Consider the following 13,212-nt stretch of genomic DNA (forward strand, 5'->3'; position numbering starts at 1 on the left):
GGTTTTCCACTTGGTATGACACCGACTTATTATAAGGATCCTTTGCCAATAACATTACCTTAAAGGGGTAATCCGGCTCCGCTTACTTTCACATCTAGCATGCGGAGCAAGTGGAGAACAGCCCCATGACCCTCAGCAGATGAATAGCAGCGGCTGGGAGGACTCTGCCTCCTCACTTATATTGTTTTATAGCACAATAAACTGATATTTGTCTATATCGTCCTCCTTGTAATGTAACATGAGCGCCCCCAGCTGGCCATAGTCAGGCAGTGCAGATGTGAGATGTAGCAGTGCTGGCTCAGTCAGCCCCCGTTGTTGTCTATGAATCGCTGTTATCTGCTCCCACTCTAGTCTCTCTTGAAAATGTTCTCCTGGACGTAAGGGAACTTCAAAGAGGGATGGATCTGACCAAGAGGGAATACACCATGCACGACCACAACGTGATGCTGAAAGAATTCATCCAGAATAACGAAGGCAGGCTGAAGAAATTACAGGATGATGCAAAAATCTCACAGGTAACGAGAGGGTTAATATTAACGGGAACCTGGCATGTTCAAATCGTCACGAGAAGTTCCCTCTAAGATGCTTCTATATAGACATCATTGTGCGACATGTATAGAAATGTACAGTATGTGTGCTGGGCGTCCGGACTGGAGCATGTAGGGCTGAGGTGGGGGGTAGAAGCTCAGCCGGAGATACAGATCCCATCGCCCTGCGACCCCAAACCCCTGACCTCCGTCCTGCGTCTCTTCCAGGATGCCTTTGATGATGCAGTAAAATATTTTGGTGAAAATCCTAAAACCACTCCTCCATCCGTATTCTTCCCAGTGTTTGTCAGATTTGTGAAAGCTTACAAGGTGAGTTATCTATTATCTATCTATTATCTATCTATCTATTATATCTATCTATCTATCTATCTATCTATCATCTATCTATCTCATATCTATCTGTTATCTATCTATCTATCTATCTATTATATCTATCTATCTATTATTTATCTATTGTCTATCTATCTCATATCTATCTGTTATCTATCTATCTATCTATTATCTATCTATTATTTATCTATCTATTGTCTATCTATCTCATATCTATCTGTTATCTATCTATCTATCTATTATGTATCTATCATTATTTATCTATCTATTATCTATCTCATATCTATCTCATATCTATCTATTATCTATCTATTATCTATCTCATATCTATTATCTATCTATTATGTATCTATTTTTCTATTTATCTATCATCTATCTATTATCTATCTATCTATCTATCTATTATCTATCTCATATCTATCTATCAATTATTTATCTATCTATTATCTATCTATCATTATTTATCTATCTATTTATCTATCTATTATCTATCTATCTATTATCTATCTATCTATTTATCTATCTATTATTTATCTATCTCATATCTATCTATCATTATTTATCTATCTCATATCTATCTATCTATTTATCTATCTATTATCTATCTATCATCTATCTATCATCTATCTTCTATCTATCTATCTATCTATCTATCTATCATTTTTTAGTAAATTCCATGCTACTATCTATCATCTATCTTCTATCTATCTATCTATCTATCTATCTATCTATCTATCTATCTATCTATCTATCTATCTATCATTTTTTAGTAAATTCCATGCTACTAAAGACCAGAGTCATAGCTGATAAGTACATCTTTCCCAATGGTGCTGGTATATTGACGATTATACTTTTTCTCTGCTTTCCATAATACATTATATTTGTGTTATTTGTCTTGTAGTTGGCCGATGAGGAGAATGAGCATAGGAAAAAACAGCAGCAGGCCCTCATGGAGAAGCTTCTGGAACAGGAGGCCATGATGGACCAGCAGGACCAAAAGGTTCTCTGTATACCGCTGATTGTACAGCCGTGTGCGAAAGACAAGATACTAGGCCTCCTTAATGTCATTTCCTATAAAAATCAATCACAGATAGATATACATAACCTTCATTTTTCCAGAGCCATTTAAGAGATGAAGTCAGAGCCCTGATTGTTTGCTATCTGCATCAGCTTCACAGAAACTCAAAGTAAAACTGCAGTAGATGGATTTGCTCTCCGCATTATGAGATAGGAGTGATCTTTCTGTGTCCACCACGTGACCGGCGCTGTGTGCGACAGGGACTGACTGACTGCTCATTTCAGCAGCTAAGCCAGTGCCCTTCTCCTTTGCAGATGATGCTTAGGCAAATGACGGGATTGGCATAGCTACGGAAATGAGCAGTCAGCCAGCCCCCTCTACTCCCAGCAAACTATTACTCATACCTGTAAATTATATGCAGCATATATAATGTCATCACCCTGTATATACATATATACCCAGGCTCGGACTGGCCCACAGGAGAGAAGGAGAATCCTCCGGTGGGCCCTTGTGAAGGAGGGCTAATGAGTAGTGCTATTTCACTTGATTCATAATTTGCAGGAAAAGGTTTAATCTAATAATTTATTAAACAAGCTAGCGAAATTAATATTACATAGAAGCCAAAAATATTTGTGTACTAGGCTCAGGTTATTTTTGCATGTAGCTGAACAGTGGCCCCAAAAGTCAGTGTTACTGGGGGGCCTTTTCCAGCCCAGTCCGACACTGTATATATACCTATAATGATACTTACCCGTCACTTCCTTGCAGTCTCCTTCCCATAAATCTAAGCGGCAGCAGCAGGAGCTGATAGCGGAGCTGAGGAGGAGGCAAGTTAAAGATAACAGACACGTGTACGAGGGCAAGGACGGAGCCATTGAGGATATCATCACAGGTAAGAGAACCGGCCCCGGGGTTATAGACAGCATGGAAATATTGACTATAATGATTAAAACCATATGGAAGGGACATACATGGACTAATAACATAGCTCCTATTACACTTCAAACTGCATATATTATTAGATCTCTTAGACCTGTTTAGCCTAGTGTACTCACTATGTATATTCACAACAGTTTGTCTAATCCTTTTTTGAAAATGTCCCCTTTCTAATATTAAAATTAGCATTTTTAAGAGTCAAGCTAATTTTAAGATTATACAGCTGTTCTTTCAAGGATTTTTTTTTTTAAGTAAGTACATCAGCCACATCAGGTCTAAGAGATATATTGAATAATGTATGCAAACGGTGCCGTGAGATATGGTGACACATCTGCTTTAGAGGGGTAATCTTGCTCCTCTCGCGTCCAGGAGGTGACGTCTACAGATATCTGGCCGGGTTGCAATCATGAGCGGCGGGTATCATCCACCTGTGCCATTCCAATAAATGGATATCTGTAGACGGCACATCATCAGCTCCACTCACCTCTTGATGTGGAAGTGAGAGGAGCCGGATTACCCCTTTAAATGATGCCCCGTAGACGTGATTTCACCATCACCACTACATTAAGACGTCAGAGCCCCATTGTCAGCATCAGCGGGGGTCTCCACCATCGCTCCTGATGTCTGTGTTCTTCGAAATTAACACGATTGCTTTTTTTTTAAAGTCACCTCACGACTGCAGACAATCACAGGCTTCAGGAGTCTTGTTTTTTCTTTTTTTTTTTAGCATCGGACAACCCCATTGACGGTTATCTACTATATAAATATCTGTTGCATTTTGCATCTGTTAACATCTATAGCTTTGCTTGTTTTATTAATCGAATTGCCCAGTCTTATGTAAGGAAAACTTGTTTAAAGCATCACTCATCCCATCAAAATGTTTATCCTCCTAATCTATTGCAACCATCATATTATATCGCACTGTGCACTTACAATTGCTCATTTTCCCTTTCTACCCAGATAATTCTTCTCTTTTCTCTGCTCTGTGTAGAAGCAGGAAGTCTCTTTTCCCTACATAAATCATCCTCTTCACCTCCTGACCCAGCTGCTCCCTCCTCCCCCTGCCAGTGACTTTTGCAGTGACCCCTGGGTCATACAGGGAAAATTGACCTCCTGTTTCTACTTAGATCTTACAAGTATTTAGTTAGTTAGAAAGAGATGATTTGCATAGCTCCGCCTACTGCAAAGGATTCTGGGTAAACCTGCTATTCTTTGTATTATGCTGCTTGCAAGTACTTTCCGTTTCAGGAAAGCATCCACTAAGTATTTAGTTAGTCAGTTATTAATCATGTGATGTCATAGACCTAATGGAAAAGAGAAGAATTAGCTGTGAAGAAAGGCAAAATGAGCAATTGTAAGTACACAGTGCTATATAATATGATGATTACAATTTATTCAGTGGTTTAAAGCTTTGATGGGAGGAGGAGGAGGGCTTCTTTAATTAAAAAAAAGTTCAGCATTTTTTCTATCATCCTTTGTAAGTCAATTCTTCATCATTCTCAGGATCTCTTCTTGTTGTCAGTGAACGGTAACATTCTTGTATCCAGGCTAAACAGTTATCTGGGTTGCAAAAACACACATCAGTGGCAAAAACATAATGCGTTACAGTGTATCAGCGCAGTGAGGCTCTGTGTACACAGAGATTATTCTTATTCAGTATTTTTGTAGGCAGACGTTATGCAATCTTCAGCCCTATTACTGCTTCCCAAAAGACAGCAACTTTGACAAAACAACACAGATCTGGTATAGTTGTCAGAATGCTTCTTTTTTTAAGTGGAAGCCGTGATAATAGTGTGGACAGAGGCAAAGAGTCACCAATCCGGAGCTCGGGTTTTTTTTTTTTTTTTTTAAAACTTCACAAAGTATCGCCTAGACTAAATACAACCAATGTGTAGAAAACTCTGCTGTGACCAGTTCTAAGACTGTACACGTTTCCAATGTCCAAGGGTAGGTTCACACTGACTTTTTTTAATTTAGATTTCGAAGCAGATCTGAAATGTGACACAAACAAAAAAAAAATCTTCTGTTGACTGACAGCAAGCAAAGATCTTACCATTGCTGAAGAAATGGAACACAGGGGATATTAGAAAGCTGTCCATAGGATATGACATAAATGTTCAGAACACATACATTGCTGGTTTTTGAACTCCCATAGGAGTGAATGGAGAGAACGGTGCCAGCACAGCCACCTCTCCCTTCACAGCAGCCATGAGATGAACGATCTCGTCCCAGAGTTGCAATCCTGACATTTATAGGATATCCTGTGGATCCGACATTAACAGTAACCTGCCTGCAGCCACCACTAGAGGGAGCTCACTGCATACTGTTTATCTATTGCATCTAATAATAAAGCAGTACGCAGCAGGCTCTTTAGCTCCCCCTACTGGTGACTGCCAGATATACATCCTTTTTATGTTTGATTTTCACAAGACTAGACTTAGCTGCTATAATTTTTGTGCTCTGCAAAAAAAAAAAAAAAAAACCCAGATGATTTTCCACTAACCTTGACTCTGTTAAAAAAAATGTTATCGCTTTGTCTTTTTTTTTTATATGTTGCCAAAACCGCTGAATGTCTTTTCCACTTGCTTTGATTAATCTCTCCCGCCCGACCTATGAGAAGAGGCATTATTTATATTGCATTGTATCTGTGCTGACCGTCCCCGATAACCTCAGCAGAGAACTAACCATGTACTAATGCGATAGTCCTTGGCTTCTTACCGTCTTCTTGTTTGTCTTCTCTGGCTATTATCTTCCATGCAGTGCTGAAGACTGTGCCCTTTACCGCCCGAACAGCCAAGCGTGGCTCACGGTTTTTCTGCGACCCCGTTCTCACTGAGGAAATCCATTACTAAAAAATATTCTCTTTCACACCTGATGCTCTTAAAAAAAAAAAAAGGTTGCTGTAGGTTTTCATATATTTCTCCATGTTTAGGCATCACCCCGAGGGGTATCAGAGCGTCTCCTGTCTTCATGAAGCTTTGATGCCCCGCCATCATCTCATTGAATGCCACTTACACAACTCTATGCATAATGGGGCTTTAAAGTGCATGACCACCATTAAAATAATATTTTTAAAACTTTTTATTATATCTTTATAGTGGTTGGAACAACTTTTTTTTTTTTGCATAGATGTAGAATGTAAAAAAAGTACATACTGGCAACCACTAGAGGGAGCTCAGGAGCTAAGTGCAGACTGTTGATACATTGAAGTCAATAGTGACACTGAATGCAGTGAGCTCCCTCTAATGGTGGCTGTCGGGAAGTACATTTTTAAAGAGTAACTAAACTTTCCTTTTTTTTTTTATTTTTAATAATTTTGTCATGAAACTTTGCATATCAGTTTATTAAGGGATTTGTCTCCATCCTTTTAAAAGAATTGGCTTCCAAACCGCTTATTTACCCTAGTTTATTTATCTGCTTTTAGCGGTAGTGACATCAGATTGTACTCGGTTGGAGCACAGATGCTGGCAGTGAAAATGTATGTCACGGCTTCGTGTATTTCTGTGCACCCGTCACTCTCGGGTCGGGAGATCCGCTGGCCAGTCCGAGCACTGCGTTCCGATCTCGCTCCGATTTATATGCCGTCTGACTGTTCCCTTCGCGACACGGGTGCGGACTCCTTCACTGCCATCATCTGTACTCCATATGTGGAAGTTGTGGTATCAGTGCTCCGTAGGTGGGCAAAAGCCAGGGTCTGGAAGCCAGTTACATGCAGTTTTTTTTTTATTTTTACATATATCAAGACCATTCCTTTAATAAAGTGATTTGCAAAGTTTCATAACTTTTATAAAAATAAATAAATCAAAGTTTAGTTGCCCATTGATGTGTATGAAGTGGATTTGGAGCCTTGCGTCAGAAAAAAGCAAAACGCCGACCACTTTACAGATATATACAAAAGAAATGAAACAACGCAAAAACGTTGGGTCGAAAAAATAAAATAAAAACAGTTTTTCTTTTGCATTAATAAGCCCCATCGTGCACCCGTCTGCTCTGCATGTGATTTTTTTTTTTACATCTTCATTACTAAGGTAGATAAAGTCTGGGACGTGAATGGAAAGTGGTGGTGGTTGTGGTGGTGGTGGTGGGGGGCATTTGCTTTTGCTATTTTTTTTTTACATTGTTCTTGTTGTGAAATGTAATACATAGTGACGTGTTACACATCGGGTTCTACGCTCAATATGTGTGAGAAGAGATGACGCCAACAGCGGGTCCGGCGAAATCACTTTATGAAACGGTGTTTAGTCCGCGGAGCAGTGAAATAGCGGCAGAAAGTGGCGGTTAAGCAGTCGCCCCACCGCTCCGCTCAGCGTTTTAGGTGCTGCTGTATTGGAACTGTTGGCAAGGGGTTAAGAAAACCCCCAATAAACTTATATACTCTCATCTCCTTGGACTTCCCTCCTCGCCTCGGTCCTGTCTTCGCTCTTCTTCAGGTTTCCTCTCATTCTGAGTCTTCCGGCACCTCTGCTGACTAAGTCCACGCGGCCACATGAAGCGTGACGCACGTCCGTGATGTCCATCTTGTGAGTTGCACCTCATGAGCGTGTGAGACCTTGACAGTGGTGGTGGCTGAAGGCTCGGTAGGAGAAAAAGAGAGAAGAGGTGCGATTGAAGGACCGGTGGTGACGGGACAGGGACGGGCAAGGCCGATGATAAGTGAGTATAGTAGTTTATTAACACCGTCTTGGCTACCACGCAAATGGATTCCCAAAACATTGAGATTTGTTAGCTTCCCATTTTTTTTGGGGGGGAAGGGGATATCACCGAATCAGGGACCGGTGACCGCGGGGAGTCATTATAGTCCTGGATACAGGATAGGGGGTCCCAGCGGACTAAACACCGTGGAGGGGTGATGGCGGCCGCCCGGCCTTGGTGTGATTCTCTGCAGGGCATGCAGCCATTACTGTGTTTTTCCTCCTTCTTCTGATTCTTGTGTCTTTGACTTTCTGTATCTGATGTAACCCACGACTGCATGTGTATATTGCATCTGCATGAACCAAATCTGCCCCCAAGCACGAAGTCTTCTCCTCCATCCGCTGATATTTCCGCCATTATTTTCAGTTCCAAAACAATGTATATATCATATGTCTGTGCTCGCGGTACACCGCACAAGCGGGGACTGAGGGCAGACCCGTAACATACAGCCACGTGGTGGTCACTAACATTGATCATTAGATACCGGGATCACCCGTCACTCTTTGCTGTATGTTTTGCTAAATTAAAATAAAAGGGTGACCGTAATCTTGCAATCGTTGACGGTCAGGGCATTCTGGCACCTGTGGTGTGCAAAGTATAAGATTGCATTGGAACTGAAAAGCCTTGAGATGTACAGGATGATAAGAACATGGCTACTCTTTTCTAACAACGGCGCCGACACCCTCAACAGGTTTTTGTTTGGTTTTGCAGTTGAGCTCCATTGAAGTGAATGGGTCCGAGCTGCAATACCGCACTCAACCTGCAGACAGATGTGGCGCTGTGCTTAGAAGAAAGCAGCCATGTTCTTCTAATCTTGCACAACCCCTTTAAGATTTGCATCATTTGGCGTTAATTCAACTGAGCATTGGTGACGGTCATATTGGCCGTCCATGTGTTGTTAGAGCTCTCTATGCACGGCCACTGTTGTACTGAGCTTCCATCTTGTCTTTCATGGTGTCTTGGGACAACTGTTTTTTTTTTACCCTTTTCTTTTTATTTTAATTACTGTATTCATTTTTCTCTCTGGAGCCAATCTTCAAAGCAGCTTGCCTTTATTTCTCTGAGAATCCTGAAAATAATGATAAATAAGCTTTTAATGAGCTAACTGGGCGGCCATCTTGTCCACTAGTTGGGAGGCCATATTATCCATCCTATCCACTAATTGGGCTGCCATCTTATCCACTAATAGGACTGCCATCTTATCCACTAATAGCGCGGCTATCTTATCCCCTAATAGGGCTGCCATCTTATCCCCTAATAGGGCTGCCATCTTATCCACTAATAGCGCGGCTATCTTATTCACTAATAGGGCTGCCATCTTATCCACTAATAGGGCTGCCATCTTATCCACTAATAGGGCGGCCATCTTATCCACTAATAGCACGGCTATCTTATCCCCTAATAGCGCGGCTATCTTATTCACTAATAGGGCTGCCATCTTATCCACTAATAGGGCGGCCATCTTATCCACTAATAGGGCGGCCATCTTATCCCCTAATAGGGCGGCCATCTTATCCACTAATAGCGCGGCTATCTTATCCCCTAATAGGGCTGCCATCTTATCCACTAATAGCGCGGCTATCTTATCCCCTAATAGGGCTGCCATCTTATCCACTAATAGCGCGGCTATCTTATCCCCTAATAGGGCTGCCATCTTATCCACTAATAGCGCGGCTATCTTATCCCCTAATAGGGCTGCCATCTTATCCACTAATACGGCGGCCATCTTATCCACTAATAGGGCTGCCATCTTATCCCCTAATAGGGCTGCCATCTTATCCACTAATAGCGCGGCTATCTTATCCCCTAATAGGGCTGCCATCTTATCCACTAATACGGCGGCCATCTTATCCACTAATAGGGCTGCCATCTTATCCCCTAATAGGGCGGCCATCTTGTTCACTAATAGAGCAGCTATCTTATCCACTAATAGGGTGGCCATCTTGTTCACTGCATTTCTCTGCTTATCTTCACCCCCTATCTGCTTGTTTTTCCTGCTTTGGCGCCTAACACTTCTGAGGTACTGAATGATTCACTCACATTCTCTGCCTTACCCAGCCATATTTTTTTTTAATTTAACCACCATTTTGTGTTTTTCTCCTGTTTAGCCTTAAAGAAGAATAATATCACTAAATTTCCAAATGTTCATTCGAGGGTAAGGATTTCTTCTAGCACACCGGTGGTGGAGGATACACAGAGCTGGCAAGCATCATTTTTTACTTGGCTTCCTCCTCTCTCTGTATGCCAGAGCAGTCATGTTCCATAATGGTACAACTCAATCCTGTCAGATACACACAGTGGGGGCGGCCATTTTGTGGAACATACCAGCATTTATGTCAGTGTAATAATGAGGTGATAATAAGTCTCACCAAGACCAATATTCTGCTCAAATTCATTTAAACCCCTTCTAATATGAAAGGTTTAGGTATACATTCTAAAAACCGAAGCCAAAAGCTGTATTCAACATGTCCTTCTTGATCTGACAAAGTCATTCATTGAGCGTAACGTTTCCATCCATAGCATACATTTTCCATTTTTGCCTTTTCCTCCCCTTCTTCCAGGAGCCATAACTTTTTTATTTTTCCGTTGACATAGCCGCATGAGGGAATTATTTTTGCGGGTCGAGATGTAGTTCTGAATGACACCATTTACTATACCACATAATAAAATAAAAGGAGAGAAATAGATTCCAAATTTGGTGAAAAAAAACCCACATTTTTGTGAGCATGTTTTTTACAGTGTCCATTTTTTGGTACAGATGACCTGGGAATATGATCCTTCTGGTCAGTATGATGATGGCAATACCACACTTGTAGAATATTTTTTATATTTTACTGGTTAAAAAAGTCAAGAGTTTTGCACAAAAAACCCCACAATTTTTGCACAAAAAACCCCACAATTTTTGCACAAAAACCCCCACAATTTTTGCACAAAAAAACCCACAATTTTTGCGCTGACATTTCGATGACACGTAACTTTTTTATTTTTACAATGATGGACTTGAGGGAGTTTTTTTTGGGGGGTGCATATGTTCTGATTGCTTTTTATTGATTTTTTGGGGGACGGTGGAAGAGTAGACAAACTGAACTGTGGGCACTTTGATTTTTTCTTCTTCATGTTTAACCTAATGGGTTAAATATTTTTTTTTATTATTATAATATAACATCATATTTATAATAATTTTTTTAATTAATTTATTTTTAACTCGGGAAAATGGGCATAATTCCGTTTTTTTTAAAATATTTTTTAAAACTTTTTTTCTTATAAATTATACTACATTTTTATTCCTTGCAGGTGACTTGAACCTGCAGCCGTTTTGGCAACTTTGCTCTATTTATTGAAATACTTTAATATTCTGCCGATTGTGAGACTGTAAAGCTGTGACCTTCCCTCATCCATACATTGATGGCCGGTCCTAAGGAAAGGCTATGAATGACATATCATAGAAATCGCTTTTTAAAGGCAACTTGTCACTAGAGCAAAAGTGTCCGTTTTTTGCTCTTTTCTATTTTCCTGCTCCCTTGAGTATTCCCGTGTTTGTTCTTTTAAAATACGCCATACAGTTCCAAAGAATTTTTTTTATTCTTTGCTAATTTGTATGGTCTTTACAAGGGGGCGGTACACACAGGCTACTTATGCAAAGCATCCTAGAGACACGCCCCTGAGGATCCTCTGAGCCACACATCCTTGTGAAGATTAAGCTTTAATACAAAATAGGTAACAGGATTCCTCCAAACATGACCCCTTATTTATAGTTACGGTCTCCAAACTTGGGGCAGTGAGTCGATTGATGCCCACACTAGCTCCAAAACCCTACAACCAGGCTTTTAGTTATTAACGAAACCCACTTTGTGTAGGTGACAAGTTCCTAAAGTGAAGCTCCTCATATGAGTACATCTATTTAGTAATGTCACATGTGGCATCTTTGCTGTATTTCACTTTTTCCTCTTTTGCCGAATTTCCTTAAAAAGATCCTTTCACCAATTTTTTGCCATCTAATCTGAGAGCAGCATAATGTAGGGGCAAAGACCCTGATTCCAGCATTGTGTCACTTACTGGGCTCCTTGCTGTAGTTTTGATAAAATCACTGATCTATCAGAAGGTGATTATCACTTGAGGACTAGTAAACCTGCAGCCATTTAGTCATCCATATATCACTAGCTCCTTGTAACCCTGCCCCACTACTGATTTGCAGCTTTCTGCCTATGCACAGTGTACCCAGAAAGCTGTCAATCAGTAGTGTGGGCGGGGTTATACACAGAAAGCTGCCAATCAGTGGTGTGGGCCGGGTTATACAGGGCTCAGCATTCAGAGAACTGTTACGTCTGCAGCAGATAAAATAGGGATTTTATCAAAACTCTACCAAGCAGCCCAGTAAGTGGCACATCACGAGAGTCAGGGTCTCTGCCCCTACATTATGCTGCTCTCAGAGAAAAAAAACCTGGTGATAGATTCTCTTTAAAAGGTATGTTCACACAGATTGTTTATATGTGGATTTTTCAGGCCGAAAAAATCCACACTGAAAATATGTTTCTAAAAGACGTGTTGTTTGGTAGAAATTTTTGTTTTGTTTTTTGCTCTGATTTCATGCAGATTTTGATGTGGCTTTAAGTAGTTTTTAGGGTGTCCTCATGAAACAACAAATGAATAAAAAATCTTGAAAAATATGCACATATTGTTGCATGTTATGCTCGGAAAGGGCGGAAAATAATTTACAGAACGCTTTTCCCAACACACGTTAAAAAAAATTTGCAGGGAAAAAAAAAAGTAACACATGCGTTATATCTCGTTTTCGAAATCTAATGAATGGGAAGCTTGTTGCATTCAGACGTGAAGCTTTTTTATGTTAATTTTTGCACATAGTCTGCAAAAAAAAAGCCACAAAAATAAACTCAGTCGGAATATACCCCCAAAAAAGAGTTATCTCCTTACAGACATGACCTTGGAATATGCGAAAAAAAGGTCCTCGAATCCAATTTTTACTTTGTAAAAAAAAGTTTCTGAATGGAAACAGTCATAAAGCAGCCTAGCTGCTGTTGATAGATCTTATGCTCATTTTTATTTTTAATGGTGTCCCATAATAAACCTAAAGCTCAACGTATGAACAAGTCAGTATCCAGTAAGTCTCTGTAGCGCATAATTACCTTAAAGTGGGGATAAGAGATCAGTCAACAGCAGCATGCTGATGGCGTCCATGGAAAATAAGCTGGAAAATGAAAGCGGAAAATATAAACTGGAAAATAATAGTGGAAAATAAGGCAATATTACTACAAAGAGGCCAGATTGTACATATGTGACTACAGAATCCATGTAAACCACAGGTGCGGCTTTACTTTATCGAATCGCTGTAGATTTTAGAGTAATCGATTCTGAATCCATATAATTAATCCTTCTCTGATACACGAATAGAAATTTTTAGAGGGTCGTCTCAACCTTAGTAGCCGGTGTTAGAGCATCACGGCTGGGATGTCACACTCGGACTTCAATTTTAGTGACATATTTATTTCTGACACCTTTATTAAAAGGACACCATTGTGAAAAAGGAAGAGATAAGTCTGCATTCACAAGATCGACATGTACCGATAATTAATTGTTATTCTAAGGTCACACATTGAGTCTACCGTTTTGTGTATGCAGCCCCTATGCTCATACATTTGTCTTTGAGGTCACAGGCTGCCTACAATCCTT

The 13,212-nt window shown here is 40.3% G+C and overlaps 1 protein-coding gene across 8 annotated transcripts in view; it reads left to right on the forward strand.

Annotated features, from left to right (window-relative positions):
* Positions 1-13,212, forward strand: part of FMNL2 (formin like 2) — a 228,497-nt gene that overhangs the window by 211,812 nt on the left and 3,473 nt on the right. For 2 of the 8 annotated variants that reach the window (XM_069732948.1, XM_069732945.1), the window contains 5 exons: positions 352-515; positions 756-857; positions 1,780-1,878; positions 2,665-2,788; positions 9,633-9,679. In XM_069732948.1, the coding sequence (XP_069589049.1) occupies positions 352-515; positions 756-857; positions 1,780-1,878; positions 2,665-2,788; positions 9,633-9,679 (536 nt within the window). Of the gene's footprint in view, positions 1-351; positions 516-755; positions 858-1,779; positions 1,879-2,664; positions 2,789-5,592; positions 5,729-9,632; positions 9,727-13,212 lie in introns of those variants that run through there. The other 6 variants (XM_069732942.1, XM_069732946.1, XM_069732943.1 and 3 more) reach the window with 3 other exon arrangements.

This window comes from Ranitomeya imitator, chromosome 7, assembly GCF_032444005.1.
Source record: "Ranitomeya imitator isolate aRanImi1 chromosome 7, aRanImi1.pri, whole genome shotgun sequence".
NCBI lineage: Eukaryota > Metazoa > Chordata > Amphibia > Anura > Dendrobatidae > Ranitomeya > Ranitomeya imitator.